Genomic DNA, 15,175 nt, shown 5'->3' with positions numbered 1-15,175 from the left:
TTGTCAATTTTGTGAAGTCGAGTGATCAACTCGCAGATGTCTCACCAAGCCCCTCATTGGTCCTCGTGTTAATTACATTTGTAACAAGCTAGGTACATGAATTGTATGCACTAGCTTGAGGGGGAGTGTTAGAATATGAATAGGTTTATACAATCCTATTAGAATAGGAATAGGTTTATACAATCCTATAAGAATAGGAATAGGTTTATACACCTATTAGAATATGAATAGGAATAGAAATAGAAATAGGAATACCAAATAGTATCCTACTTGGTAAAGGATTGTATTCTAGGGTCTATAAATAGGGTCTCAATGTAATAATGTAGACACAACAACAATTCAATAATATTCTTTTCCAATATTTCTCACATAAACAAACCAAAATTTTCATTTAACTTGCTCCAGAAAGAGTGTATCTGCTTCAAGATTCCTACTTCATTAGGAGCCTTTGAACCTTTTGTTAACTAAGGACTTTAATAGGAGAATGTTTCAACTACTACCTGTCACCAAAGTGCGTTTTCCTCCTGGGTGAACCTCCAATGCCTTTTTAACAGTGTAAGCTTTTGCTTTAAAGTCTTGATCCTGAGGCCTCCACTGTTCCTGTTCCTACTTGGATGACATTGATGAGACAGAAAAACTTTTTTAGTTTATTCCCTTGCAAAAGGAAATCGCTTCTCAACTTGCCCATTCTTTTCAAAACCAAGCCTAGGGTGGGGAAGAGAGACATGTTGTATGTCCTTATAAAAAAAGAGTGACATGGTGTATGTGGGTAGAATGACGAGGCATTCTCATTCAACTCTTTCATTATCCACATTAGAAAGGGATTGGAATAGCAGTTGAGTTCCTCAGAATTAAGGAAACCTTCACCTAATAACGACCTTCTACACCGGTCTATTGATCGAGCTACAAGCTTCAGGGGTCCTATGAGAATCCAGTTCTCTGACGGACCTCAAACACAAGGTAAAAATTTACTTGAATTTGTTTCACTTTTGAGAAAACAAAAAAATATAGTCACTGGGTTGTAGCCATGAGATGTTGCTTGAACAATAATCATGAGAACTTATTGAGAAGCCATCAATAAAGTTATGTTTGTCAAAATTTCACTGAAATCGTTGCCATAACTATCACTAAAACAGAGACTTGGAGTTGCTGAACGATCGTTGGAAAAACGTAGTGATGTCGGAACAGTTTCCAGAGCAAGGTGCGTTGCCACTAGATTGATCACCGAAAATTGGCAACAACAGTAAAATTATAAAAGAAGGAGAAGCAGCATCCAAGGATGTACATAGGGGTCAATGAAGGTGGAATGAGAATCATGGGCATACATAGTGGTCGATGTAGGTGGAATGAAGATCATTGGAGAGTAGCAATCAAATTCTAGTAGAGGCAAGAAAATTATATTATTACTTGTCATATGTCTAAATCTTGGTGGATAAAGTTATCCTGTATCTTTACTGGTTTGGAAGGTGCACACAAGTTGACCCAAAGACCACTTTATTCAAAGAAAAGTAGAAAAAGAAAGCACAAAGTAATAATGAAAAATACAAAAAAGAAATATTTAAAAAGAAGAGAACTTTTTGACTAGTCATTAGATAAAAGCTACTTGTATCTACAGAGGCTTTGATATTACTTGAATAATTTTTGTTGATAAAGGATACCATGTAAATTAGTTAGAAAAGAGGAAGGATGTGTTGATGATTTGATGAATAGAACACGTACAAATTTATAGGTCTCAAACAGGATATGTATATGTTTTTGTCCAATGTGTGAAATATCTAGTTTAACAACTTATAACCTGACATCCTACTTACAATTACTTTACAACTAATGACCACTTAGGTCCTCTAGTCAGTTCCCTATAAGACATCATAATTGTTGATGCAGACCTGCGTTTGATTTCACTGGAATTCAGAGATGAGAACTAGTTTCCTATTATCTTCTTATTTTGAGGTTCTAGAGCTAAGATGGATCTTATTTTTGTCTAATGTCTAACCTACTTGTCTTTCCTGTTATTATCTTTTTGAGAAGTGAATCAATTTTATTAATATTAAGCTGCACCAAGTAGGTGCAATGATGAACAAGCAAAATTGAGTCCCTGGATAAATGCAGGGAACTTCTAACACACTAACCATGTCATATACAAATAACAACTTACACAAAAAAGCCAAACAATTACAAGTAATTATATTTGGACCCGTTTGGCCATAAATTTTTCACTTTTTTCCGGAATAATTTTTCACTTTATTTAAATATCCTTGTTTGGCCATGAAAATTCCAAATCTAACTTGAAGTTGTATTGCAAATTTGGAGAACAACTTATAACCTGTTTTTCAACTTACATTTCACTTTTGAAGTTGTATTTAAGTACATTCAAGCATGAACATTATTCCAATATTCTTTGTAAAAAGTATAACCAAACACAATTCCATCTTCACCTCCAACTCCATAAATTCCAAATAAAGTGAACAATATTTGGAATCTATGGCCAAATGCCTACTTAAGCTTGCAAATAGGTTCTGCCTTGCTTTCGTACCACATTTGAAGAGATCTCTTTGGTAAATGTTTTTGAAAACAGATGAAACCTTTTCTTCAGCTTTCCTATTACCAACTCCTTACTTTGATCATATTGTTTTTATTGCACTTCTGTTTTGCCTTTCTATTACTAACTTATTTTGAATCTTGTTTTTATCTTGTTCAATTTAATCGAAATTGTCTTATCTGCTTAGGGAGTTGTTTCATGGTTCATGGCTTTTCCCCTGTTTCATGAATCATGTATATTCCTTGTTATTCATTCTTGATACTGTTGTTCTAGTGTTGCTTATTATTTTTTGAATATTTATTTTCTCTTGCTTTTATCTTCTTCTTGATGAGATAAAAGATCTGTTCACGACGTCATAAGATCATTGCTCCTTTATGTAATGCCTTCATCCAGAATCAAATAAAGTCTGAACAAATGAAGTTGCTGCCATTTAGAATTCAGAAATATGCAGAGCTTGACAGCGCTGAACTTCAAAATCCAACATTATGCCTTTATTGAACTATATGAAGATAATAGTCTCCAAATCTTATAGTTCATTGTTTTTAATTATACTTTCTTCACGAAGACAGTATTGCCTCTTCTTTAAATGCTTCTAATCTTGCTTTACAATTAGAATTCTTGGGCTTCAAGTTTTTAACTGGCGCCTCTTTGCAGGTTTTCAAGAGCGGGCCGCTGTTTATCTCTTCAAAAGGTCCGTAAAGCTTTTCCAGTTTCCTTGACACCTTTGTGTTTTGATGATTGTTATGCTGGTCCCTCATGATTTGGCGTAGTTCTTATGCACTAGTTGGTTATAACTTTGTCAACAAGCTTTTACTTGATAATGACTTTTTGTTATATATAAATCCAGGGCTACACTTTTTTTCTAGTCAGTAGAAGTTCAACAATATCCGTTAAGATAAAAGACTAAATTTGTTGTTCTTCTCAAAAGGCTCGTCTGAACATTTGAGGATCTTAGATTTTGTTGTTGAAGGAATTTTGGAATATAATTAATTTAGAAAGCTGAGGTTCTTTTCCTTGTGGTGGGTAGTGAGTGGGGGATGCAGAGAAATCCAGTATGACGGCTTTCAGAAGAAAGGAAAGGGATAGTCCCTATTGACCCTGACCTATTTGGTTTGATTCTATATTGATAGAGACAAACATGCAAATGTTAGTTATGAAGGTGCAAACCTGGGAAAATTTATGATAAGATTGAAAATAAGAGAGCAGTGTGCAAGTAGAGAAAGGGCCCAAAAAGTACTCTAGTAGGGAAAATGCCCTCAGGCACAAAATCCAAGACCACCAACTGAGGTCCCTTTTGGCTCAGTTCTGTGTCATCGAGAAGCACTGAGGATAGAGAAGGAAGAGGATTACCCACTGGTCCATAATTTAAATTCAACTGGTGATGTGGGTCCCCCAAAGGAGCATGTGGAAAGCTCAGGGGTATTAAAAGCTTTAGTTGACCAGCTGTGTAAAGAAATTGGGCCCTCTTTTGATTAAATCTCTTGGGGCTATGGCTTTTATTTCCGAGCTCAAAGCTTCAGGAGTGGCTCCGCCCAAGATTAAATTAACAGCAGAGCCTTTCTTAGACTCTATTTCTCTTGCAAAGAAAGTAGCAGTCTCTCAGCACCTGAACTCAAAGGAGATGTGAGGATATCAATGGGAAGATGAGGCAAAGAAGAAATATGCATGCAATTATCTGAAGTTGCTATGCGTAGGAGATGGAGGAAAAATATTCGAGAGTTGACACATAGGGGGATCAAAACATACAGAAGCAAAGGGAGACAACAACAACACCGCATAACTCTAATCAGAACAAGGAGGTGGGAGAGTTTAATTTCTCGGAATCACTGATGGTAATGTATTCAGTACCTGAGCCTTTGCAGATTGACAATAGTGAGAAAGAGGAAGACTTAAACTCATCAGCTACTGCTTGGGTACAAGAAAACATGATAAAACTTGGTCAACAGTTTGGAGTAGACTTCAAAGTGTGCAAGAGAGAAGCTCTTCTTTTTCTGACAGAACTGGATCAGAGGAGAGAAAAGGAGAAGGGGCAGGGAGAAAGGGGGAAAGAAGAGTCAAGACTCGAGACAAACAATACAGTACCAACAGAGTTAAGGAATCTATTCTTTGATATGAACTTCAAGGATGGGGAACCTAGGTCTAGTGGGAAGATGTTAGCCTTAACAAATCAATGAAAGTAAAAAATTTCTATCATGGCATGTTAGGGAAGTCAATGGGGGGAGTAAAAGGGACATGGTCAGGAAGTTGTTGCACCAATGGGGGGGCTGATATCTATGTAGAGGTAGAAACTAAAATAGATTGAACCACCTGATTGTCTATTACAGAGTATATGGAGCAATAGATAGAAAGGAGAAATACACAAGGAGGCTCAGGGAAGTAGCGGGGGTATTTTAATTCTTCGGGATAAAAGAGTGGGGATATTGGGGAACTTGTGGAGATTGGCAATCAATGTATCACTGGGAAATTCAGAGGAGTCAATGATGACTTCAGTTGGAATCTCAGTGCAGTTTATGCAGACTGTAATAGGGAAGTCAAAAGAATGTTATGGGAGGAATTACAAACCATTAAAAACAGAGTCGATGGTCCTTGGTAGTATGGGGGGATTTCAATGTGACAAGATACCCTGCAGAAAGATCCAATTGCCACAGGATCAGTGGTGCCATGATTGGCATTTCAGCCTGTATTGAGGAGCTAGAGTTGGTTGACCCCTCTTTATTAAGGGGGTCAGGGGGTCATTCACTTGGAAAAGGGGGGGAAGAACATAGCAGTGCATCAAGAATAGATAGATTCTTGCACTGTTCATAGAGGCGGGGGTGGGGGTGGGGGGGGTGGGGGAGTTGCTCAACATCAAACAGAAGTACTTCCCAAATTAACATCTGATCATATCCCAATAACTTTGACATGTGGGGATTGGGAGTGGAAGAAATCCTATTTCAAATTTGAATCTTGGTGGTTGGAGGTGGATGGTTTCAGAGACAGGGTCAAGGAATGGTGGATGTCATTCAATGTTGAGGGCAGAGCAGAGTATGTATTAGCTGAAATGCTAAAACTACTGAAAGGAAAATTGAAGTAGTGGAGCTAAGCTAACAGGGGTAACTGGACACAGAAAAGATGACACTCTCAATCAGATAGCAAGTTGGGAGAGGATACGTGAAGATAGGGCTCACACTGATTGTGTCATTCCAACATACGTTATTTTCAGCCCCCTAGCCTCCATCCCCACCACCCCACACTCTTACCCCAACCCCACCTCCCATAGTATTTGTCTAGATTATATACAAATGGTTTTAGGACAATATTTTTTGCTTACGTACCAAACACAAGAAAATAAGTAAGAAACCTACTTATTTTCCTAGAAAACATTTCCCAAAAAAACAGTTTTCATAGGTAACATTTTCCTCATACTGCAGAACACACCCTAAGTTGGTTGATTATTGGGACCAAATTGTTCTTGGGAGGAGACTTGCTATCCGAGATATAATTTGTATAATAATTGAATCATTAAAAAATAATGTCTACAATGGTTGAAAGTTATGTGCCATCCATTTTGTATGGAAACCTCTGTTTTTCCACCATTATCAGACCAACTTGGTCACTTGATATCCTAATTGTTAAATTATAACTTTCTGCAGGATTAGGTTGGAAGTCTTGGAAAAAGCGTTGGTTCATCCTTACACGTACATCTCTGGTCTTTTTCAAGAATGATCCTGTTAGTATAGTTTCTCACTTTGTTCTTTTTTTCCAAAGTTGATTTTTTTTGTTCGTCTGGTTATTTGGTTGCATAATCTACTATTAAAGAAAAGAGAGAATCATAGCTTGTATTCAAGCTGATGATTTAATTCTAGAAAAAACAGCTAGTAACTACTCTTTCCTTCCCTTTGCTCTTCGAAATTTGATAGTTTAAATTTACGGAAATAGGTCAAATATACTCATGTACTATGATGATTAGTTTAAATATACTCCTTGTCATACCTTCGGTCCAAATATACCCCCCCCCTCCCGTTATACTTTCGGTCCAGAATTTACCCCTCTCATTATACTTTGGCACAAAGTTGTCCTTAGTTTTGATGAAGGGACATGCCCCCAAATTTAAATACCCGATTTTTTAGAAACCTAGCCATTTAACTCGATCCTACCTATTTTCTTTTCTTTTCATCATCTAATACTTCTCTTTCAAACCCTTCGGGGTGGCCCAGTGGTTTGGGCTTGGGACTTCCATGTTGGAGGTCTCAAGTTCGAAACCCCTTGCCAGCGAAAGCAAGGGGTTTGCCTTCTGGGTCGAGCTCGTCGCACCGGGCTTGCCTAGTGCGGGTTACCTCTCCTATGTGGTTTGCGAGCTATTGCATAGGAGCGGGGGTTTTACCCTGTGCGCACCCAAAGGGTAGCGGCTGCGGGTTTCCCTTGTCATCAAAAAAAAAAAAAAAAAAAATACTTCTCTTTCAATACCCAAAGCTTCAAAGCTTGTTTTTTCATGGTGGATTTTATTTATTTATTTATTTTTTTTCAATTTTTTTAAAAAGAAGAAAATGATTCATCCAAGATTGTTTGTCAAACTACCCTTTAGAATGTGAAAGCTGTTGAAAAAAAGATAGAAAGAAATCCACCATAAAAGAACAAGCATTGAAGCTTTGGGTATTGAAAAGAGAAGAAGAAGATGATGAAAAGAAAAGAAAAGAAAATAGGTCAGATGGGGTTAAACGGGCAGGGTTCTATAAAAATCGGGTATCAAAAATTGGGGGTGGGTCATTCAACTTTGAGACCATCTCCAACTCATCTCTATTTTACTCTCTATACTCTATATTTGGAGAGTAAAATAGAGAATAGGGTCTCCAACCACACTCCAAAAAACCCTCTATTCTTCATTTTATAGATGGGGTTAAACGGGCAGGGTTCTATAAAAATCGGGTATCTAAAATTGGGGGTGGGTCATTCAACCTTGAGACCATCTCCAACTCATCTCTATTTTACTCTCTATACTCTATATTTGGAGAGTAAAATAGAGAATAGGGTCTCCAACCACACTCCAAAAAACCCTCTATTCTTCATTTTATAGAGAGGTGAATAGTAATTCTCTAAATTTGGAGAACTACTATTCATCCTCTCTATTACACTTTTTGATTGTTTTAATATTGTTTATATTATATAACATTTGTAATTAACATATTATAAATTATATAAGACCATTAATTAAGTCTCTAATATTCGTAATTATTTTCTAATGTAATTTATATATATATATATTATATTAATTTTAATTTTATGCTAATTTATAATTTTTATTAATGAGGTAAAAAAATATTTGAGATATGAGTTAGTTTTATTATAATTTATAATTGTATTAAGAAAATAACATCACAAAAATGAAAAGTGCATGTGTTAAGTGAGTAATTAAATCCAAAACATCTAAAAATATTATTATTGACTAGTCTACTACATCCCGAATTAACAATTTTTCGGATTTTTTTTTCGTCACTTTAAATATGTAATTGAAAATTATAATTATTTATCATTATGAAGAATGCACAAAATTTAAATGATAATTCAAACAATCTACGTTTATGATATAGTGACAAATTAGTAAACTACACTTATTAATGAGCATGCAAATACTTGATGCAATAGTAGAACATTTATGGGAGCAACATAATAATCTTGAAAGTTGATTATTTATGTAAAATTTAAAATAAATTTTACGATGATGTAATATTTATGTAATTGTATTTCATGAATGATGTCACTTTTATTTGAATTGTCCATTATTATGTATAATAGATAATATTTACTTGTAATTTATCTTATTTAAAAATTTATGGTAAAATATAATCTTATATTACATATATAGGGGGATTATTTGAAAAAAAAAGACTTATATTATGAAATAAGAAAATAAAAATATTATATAATATTGAGGAAAGAGAAGATTCTTTTTTTTAGAGTGTAAAATAGATAATTGAGTTGGAGTTGGTTGTCCAAATATAGAGAATCTCTCTATTTGATTCTCTATATTTAGAGAGTAAAATAGAGAATGGGTTGGAGATGCCCTAAGCTTGACATGTCTCCCTCAGTCAAAATAAGGACAAATTGTGCCAGAGTATAACGAGAGGGGTATATTTGAACCGAAAGTATAACAAGGGGCATATTCAAAGTATTTCTGATAGTACAAGAGTATATTTAATGAGTGACTTTGTTCTCTTCAATTCATATCAATTACCATTGGTATGCCCAACATAGATATTGTCTTGTGATTATTTCTTGAATCATCTTTCTATAGATGGAACATGTGTACTATATGGGGTTTTTATGTACAAGTCAAAGCCAGTTTATGGAATGATTATTTCTTGCATCACCCATTGATCAAGACTTGGGTTAAAAATAGAATATAATCAAAGGTAAGGATCCAATAGGCAATAATAACTGGTTGGGTTACACTAGTTATATAGGGATACATGTGATGTTTAGAGAACCATTCATTTTTTTCTTAAATGGAAGTAATTTAATATTGGAATGAAATGGACTTGCATAGCGTGTAGTGAATTAAGAGAATTTCTATGGCCGACTCCAACTGGCTAGGGACTGAAGTGATTGAATTTTGAACCTTTCAAATACTGAAAAATCTTGGAAGGCTGTGAGAACTCTTAGTCTAATTTTGCTTCTAAATGTTAATTTGGATGTTTAATGTCGGGAAATCTCATTTTCTCTCCATGAATTTTTTAGCTTTTACCTTTGAAGCTTTTACTCTTGTTGATTTTATCATCTAGACTCTACTAATTCATTGTGTTCCTCATATAGAGTACACTTCCACAGCAAGGAGGTGAAGTGAATCTAACTTTGGGAGGAATTGACTTGAATAATTCAGGGAGGTAATAAATGAGTCATGTACTTGTTATATTTAGCTCGTGTTTGGACATGCGATATGAAGTCGTGATTTTAAATCATGATTTAAAATCAGCGTTTGGACATTGCGATTTGGGATTATAGTTTGAAATAATCTCAATTTCTCCAAATAGCATGATTTGGGATTCCACATCATGATTTCAACTTCTTTAAATGTAATACTTAACCCTTAAGTTTCTATTTTGTAAAAAAGACCTATTACTTTTAGATTTTGTAAAAAAAAGTCTCATGCTTGGCGTGAAGAGATTGTTTGTACCATGTGAAAAGATTATATTAAAAAATAGCTAGTTACTACTTTTGTTGACAAGTAAATAAATTTTTATAAAATTATGTGTATATGAAAGTTTGTAATCGCAAACATTTATTTATAAAAGGAACATGGAGATATGTGATTTATCAATGCGGGGCCTTAGGATATTCCGACGTCTTGTTTATGGACTATAATTTTTTCATTTGGTAAGATTATATATAAGAATTGGGACAATTTTGATAGTTTTCACCACTTGTGGGATTTTTATGTTATGAAAAAAATACAACTTAAGAAATTCAAATTGCATCTCCAAACAAAACTTCAACTTCATAACAATTTGATTTCATATTATGATCTCAAATCATAATTTCATACCACATGTCCAAACGGGCCTATAATTTGTTCAGAGTCTGTCTTTCTCTTACTACAATTCCTTGATATTCAGTGTTGTTGTTAGAGAAGATAAAAAGCTTTTGACCGTACTATTTCCTGATGGACGTGATGGGCGAGCTTTTACTCTTAAGGTACTTATCTCACTTTTCTCTCTCTGTCTCTCTTCTAAACAGGAAAATCATCTCAGAAACTGTCGATGCATGTGACAAGTGATATACCTGGAGGGGTTGGGAAGCAAAAAGAGCTGCTTCTTTTCTATATAATTGAACCCTCCATGGGTTACTTTACACTGGTCTATTTCATACTCTCTAACTTTAGGATTATAGAAAACTGAACATGCAACTTAAAAAAGTACTCTGAACCGATGTTAGATAATTTTTTAATCTGAAAAACCTATAATTAGGCTTATTATCATCTTACATGTGCCTGATGAGTACATATGTATGAAGGACGCTATAATTAATGTAGGAATTACTCTAAAATGACTTGAGTTCTACCTGCATCTCTTCTTCACTTGCAAGTAGTGTGTATGATTCCTGTCTCCTGCCACATACATCAAGCTCCCATGCAATTCTGCTACATTATACTTATTCCTGGATCATACATTAGTAGAAGTCGTCTTTTGAGCTTTTAACTTTGAACTGCAGGCAGAGACATTGGAGGATCTGTATGAGTGGAAGACAGTCCTAGAGCATGCTCTTGCACAAGCACCAAGTGCTGCTCTTGTTATGGGACACAATGGCATTTTCCGGAATGACACTGGTGATTCTATTGATGGGTCTTGCCATCAATGTTAGTTGCTCTTGCTGCAATCTGCCAAACTTTTGTGTTCACATCTTCAATGCTCCAGATGAGATTGGCTGCTATGTCCAAATGAAACTGCAGCTTTTCCCTGTTTATTGTCAGGGCATAAAGATCTGACCTGGTTTCTTTTAATTCAGGGAGGGATAAACGCCCTGTCAAATCTCTAGTTGTTGGAAGACCGATTTTGCTCGCCTTAGAAGATATAGATGGAGGCCCATCATTTCTGGAAAAGGCACTAAGGTTCCTTGAGAAGTATGGTAAGGCAATCATTGCCCTCCTGTAATCGGTTAAGAGTAATATCGAGATATTGTTTGCATTAAATTGCATGGTTAAACTTTAGTTTGATAACCTTTTTTGGTTGGCGTAGTATCTTCTTATGTTTATTGTTGTTGTTGTTTATTAATAAGGGGAAGTACATAAGTTGCTTCCTGAACTTGTCCCGAAAATCCAATTACACACCGAGGCTTTATGGGCAATCTCTTACCCTCCTAATCTTATTCAAAGTTAAACTAGAAACCCTCGAGACATACATAACTAGTCTCATGATGGAAGTTGTATTATACTCGCTCTCTGACATTGCCATGTTAAATTGCTATTTAATTTTCTTTTTTTCCCGCTTGTTTTTTTCTCCAGTATATCTTCATTTCCTTATATTTCTATATTACATGATAACTTTCCACTCCATCAAACTCTCTGCAATCACCTTATTTCACCCTTTCACCGCCATCAAGCTGCCACATTTCCTCCACTGCAAAACCCATAACCGTATTTTCTCCATTGCAAAACTCTTGACCTCCATCCTATAACTCTCTCTCACTGGAAACCTCTCTGCACCTTCAACCTAAATAGCCACTCCCCCCAACACACCAAAGTCTCACCTTTCTCTCCATGGACATATCTTATGTCAGGCAGCTTCCATCCACAGAAAACCCAGGACAACTAGTCTCCATAGACGCTGCTTTCAACCCCCAAAGCTACGGCAGAAACCTTCTTCCTTCCTTCACCCATTCTTCAGGATCAAAAGTTATATTTTGCTGGAATAGCTTGTGTTGTACTGTTTAGATGGAGTACTGATCGAAAGCTTGTACTTTGCAATTGAATGTGAATGAACTGATATAATTATGAATTTTTAAGCATTCTTGTTTTGATTAATTCTACCTTATTTGTTGTCTAAAAATATTAAGTCAGGCAGGTGTGGTTTGATATTTCAATAGGTCTCATTAAAGTACTCCATAGAGGAAAAAAAAGAAGATTAGTCTTCCTTCTGTAATGATGTTTTTCAGAAGCAATCATTCTGCTGGAATTGTCTCTGGGAAAAAGGAATTAAAAGAACAGGAAAAAAAGGAAGTAAAAGAACAGGAAAAAAGGAAGAGAAGAAATAGAAGAAAAGAGGGAAAAAAATGGAAATCTGTGACTGAAGAAAGAGGTGAGACGAGGATGGGGAAGGAGATAAAGGGGGTGCAAAAGCGTAAGGGAAAGGATGATAGGGGTTGAAATGAAAGAGGTGGCCCACACAACAGTGTAATAAACCAGTGTAAAGTAGCCTATGGTGGGAGCTGGAATTCTGGACTGCAGCTATCACATCTTGTTTATTACCTCCCAACAATGTGTGAAAAAAGCCATAGGATACCCATCAGGTTGTAGTTTCTTGCACAGAAAAACTCTGAAAATTGGTCATGCAGCTTCCATCTCTTCATAAAGGTCTCCTTAACTTTCAAAACCTCCTTTAAAGTCTCGCACAATCACCCCATCATTTTGTGACTAATTGTTCTTCTCATTAGATTTCTGGCCACGTTCTGTACATTCGTACCTCTCCTTGTCTCTTCTAATGATATTGTATTACTTAAAACCAAGTGTAAAGTAAATTATGTTATCCTCCATCTTAACTGGATAACACTCTTGGCAAATTTGGGGAAAGTGTTAAGGGCCTTAAGGCATGTACAGAGAATAAAGTACCTGGACCTAATGGGTATTCTATGGAGTTTTCACGCATTGTTGGGAGGCAATATACGAGGTTGCGGTAGCTGTCATGCACAATTTCTACAATCAGAAAATGTTTGAGAAAAGCTTTAATTCCACCATTATGGCGTTGATTCCCAAGAAGTTGGGATCCAAGGAGTTGAAGGTTTTTAGGCTTATTAGTCTAATGAGCAGTGTGTATAAGATCATCACATAGCTGTTGAATTAAAGATTCAAGAAAGTGGTAAACCAATTGGTGGAGAGCCAACAGATGACTTTCATTCAAGGCAGACAGATTGTAGATGCAAGAACAAAAAGAAAGGAACCTGGAATTTTATCCAAGTTAGATATTGAGAAGTTATATGATCATTTAAACTGGAACTTTCTGGTGGAAATTCTGAGTAAGATGGATTAGTTGGATCAAATATTGCTCAGTACAGTAAAATTTTCAATCTTGATCAATGGTTCTCCAGCTTGTTTCTTTCCTTCTCAAAAGGGTTATAGATAGGGTGATTCCCTTCTCCTTTCTTATTCATCATTGCTATGGAAGCCTGAATGAATATGTTAAAGACTGCTCAGTATAACAACTGGATAATGGGTTTTAAGGTGAATTTTAGGGCTGATGCCTGATAGTACTATAGAGATTTCTCATATGCAGTATGAAGATTCACTTGTGTACTGTGAGGCTGACAGTGAACAATTGAAAGTGCTGAGGGTGATTTTCATTTTGTTTGAAGCCACATCTTGGTTGCACATTAACTGGAACAAAAGGTTTATTTATCCAGTTAATGAGGAATGATATCCAAGCTTTGGTTGGAAATCTTGGTGGTTAAATTGGAGAACAAGCTACAATTATCTGGGGATGCCATTGGGGGCCAAGAGCAAGTCAAAAAAGGATTTGGATTGGGGTCATAGAAAAACATGAAAAAAAGCTAACCAACTGGAAGAGTCAGTATTTATCTTTGGGGTAGAGTAATCCTAATCAATTCTGTATTTGATGCTCAAACTACTTATATGACGTCTCTCTTTCCTACCCGTGTAAATGTTGTGATGAGAATAGAAACCCTCAGAGGGAATTTCCTGTGGGAAGGGAATCGTGACAGAAAAAATTTCATTTGGTCAAATTGAATGCTCTCACAGTTAGCAAGAAGCAAGGCACTTTGGCAATTAATCATCTGAGAACTAAGAAGTNAGAGTCAGTATTTATCTTTGGGGTAGAGTAATCCTAATCAATTCTGTATTTGATGCTCAAACTACTTATATGACGTCTCTCTTTCCTACCTGTGTAAATGTTGTGATGAGAATAGAAACCTTAAGAGGGAATTTCCTGTGGGAAGGGAATCGTGACAGAAAAAATTTCATTTGGTCAAATTGAATGCTCTCACAGTTAGCAAGAAGCAAGGCGCTTTGGCAATTAATCATCTGAGAACTAAGAAGTAAAGTTGATGATGAAGATTGAAGTGACTTTGAGATTTAGTGCAGCAGAACAATCACTGTGGTAAGAGGTGATCAGGGAGAAGTATGGCATATAAAGAAAATGGATGTGAGAAATATAGAAGAAGATGTGAGAAATATAGAAGAAGAATATTATTGAATTGTTGTTGTATCTACATTATTATACATTGAGACCCTATTTATAGACCCTAGAATACAATCCTTTACCAAGTAGGATACTATTTAGTATTCCTATTTCTATTTCTATTCCAATTCCTATTCTAATAGGATTGTATAAACCTATTCATATTCTAACACTCCCCTCAAGCTAGTGCATACAATTCATGCACCTAGCTTGTTACAAATGTTATTAACACGAGGACCGATGAGGGGTTTGGTGAGATATCTTCAAGTTGATCACTCGACTTCACAAAATTAATTAATCTCAATGTGCTTGGTCTTCTCATGAAATACTGAATTTGATGCTTAATGTCGATAAAACACAGAGTGATAAAATTACAGTGTTGAAACTTCCCAAACCAAGCTTGCAAAGACTGTTTCAGACCATAGAGTGACTTGCATAATCGACATACAAGGCTACTAAACTCCCCCTGAGCAACAAAGTGCTCAAAATCTAGTATAAAGTATATGGATCATGTTGGAATCAATAGATGAGTCGATATTAAACAAGTCACCGAAAAATTGGTCGGAACATGCTCATATGCCGGAGTATTAGATTTGATGGCTAAAAGTGGTCACGATCTAAGAAATAAAATTATATGGGTAGGGTCGGAGTGATGTCACGACCCAACTAGAAAATAGAAATTATATAGGATAGTTCGAATTGATGGAACGACCCTATTGAAAAAGAGAAATAATATGAGTAGGGTCGTAATGATGGC

The 15,175-nt window shown here is 35.8% G+C and overlaps 1 protein-coding gene across 3 annotated transcripts in view; it reads left to right on the top strand.

Annotated features, from left to right (window-relative positions):
- LOC125844029 (rho GTPase-activating protein 7-like) overlaps window positions 1-15,175 on the top strand; it is a 45,060-nt gene that overhangs the window by 4,894 nt on the left and 24,991 nt on the right. For all 3 annotated transcript variants that reach the window (XM_049523260.1, XM_049523258.1, XM_049523259.1), the window contains exons 2-7: window positions 3,194-3,230; window positions 6,172-6,248; window positions 9,329-9,399; window positions 10,129-10,207; window positions 10,724-10,868; window positions 11,018-11,137. In XM_049523260.1, the coding sequence (XP_049379217.1) occupies window positions 3,194-3,230; window positions 6,172-6,248; window positions 9,329-9,399; window positions 10,129-10,207; window positions 10,724-10,868; window positions 11,018-11,137 (529 nt within the window). The remainder of the gene's footprint in view (window positions 1-3,193; window positions 3,231-6,171; window positions 6,249-9,328; window positions 9,400-10,128; window positions 10,208-10,723; window positions 10,869-11,017; window positions 11,138-15,175) is intronic.

This window comes from Solanum stenotomum, chromosome 11 (genome assembly GCF_019186545.1).
Source record: "Solanum stenotomum isolate F172 chromosome 11, ASM1918654v1, whole genome shotgun sequence".
NCBI classification, from domain to species: Eukaryota; Viridiplantae; Streptophyta; class Magnoliopsida; order Solanales; family Solanaceae; genus Solanum; species Solanum stenotomum.
Note: the sequence above shows the minus strand (reverse complement) of the source record. Positions and strands in the feature narration are given on the sequence as shown.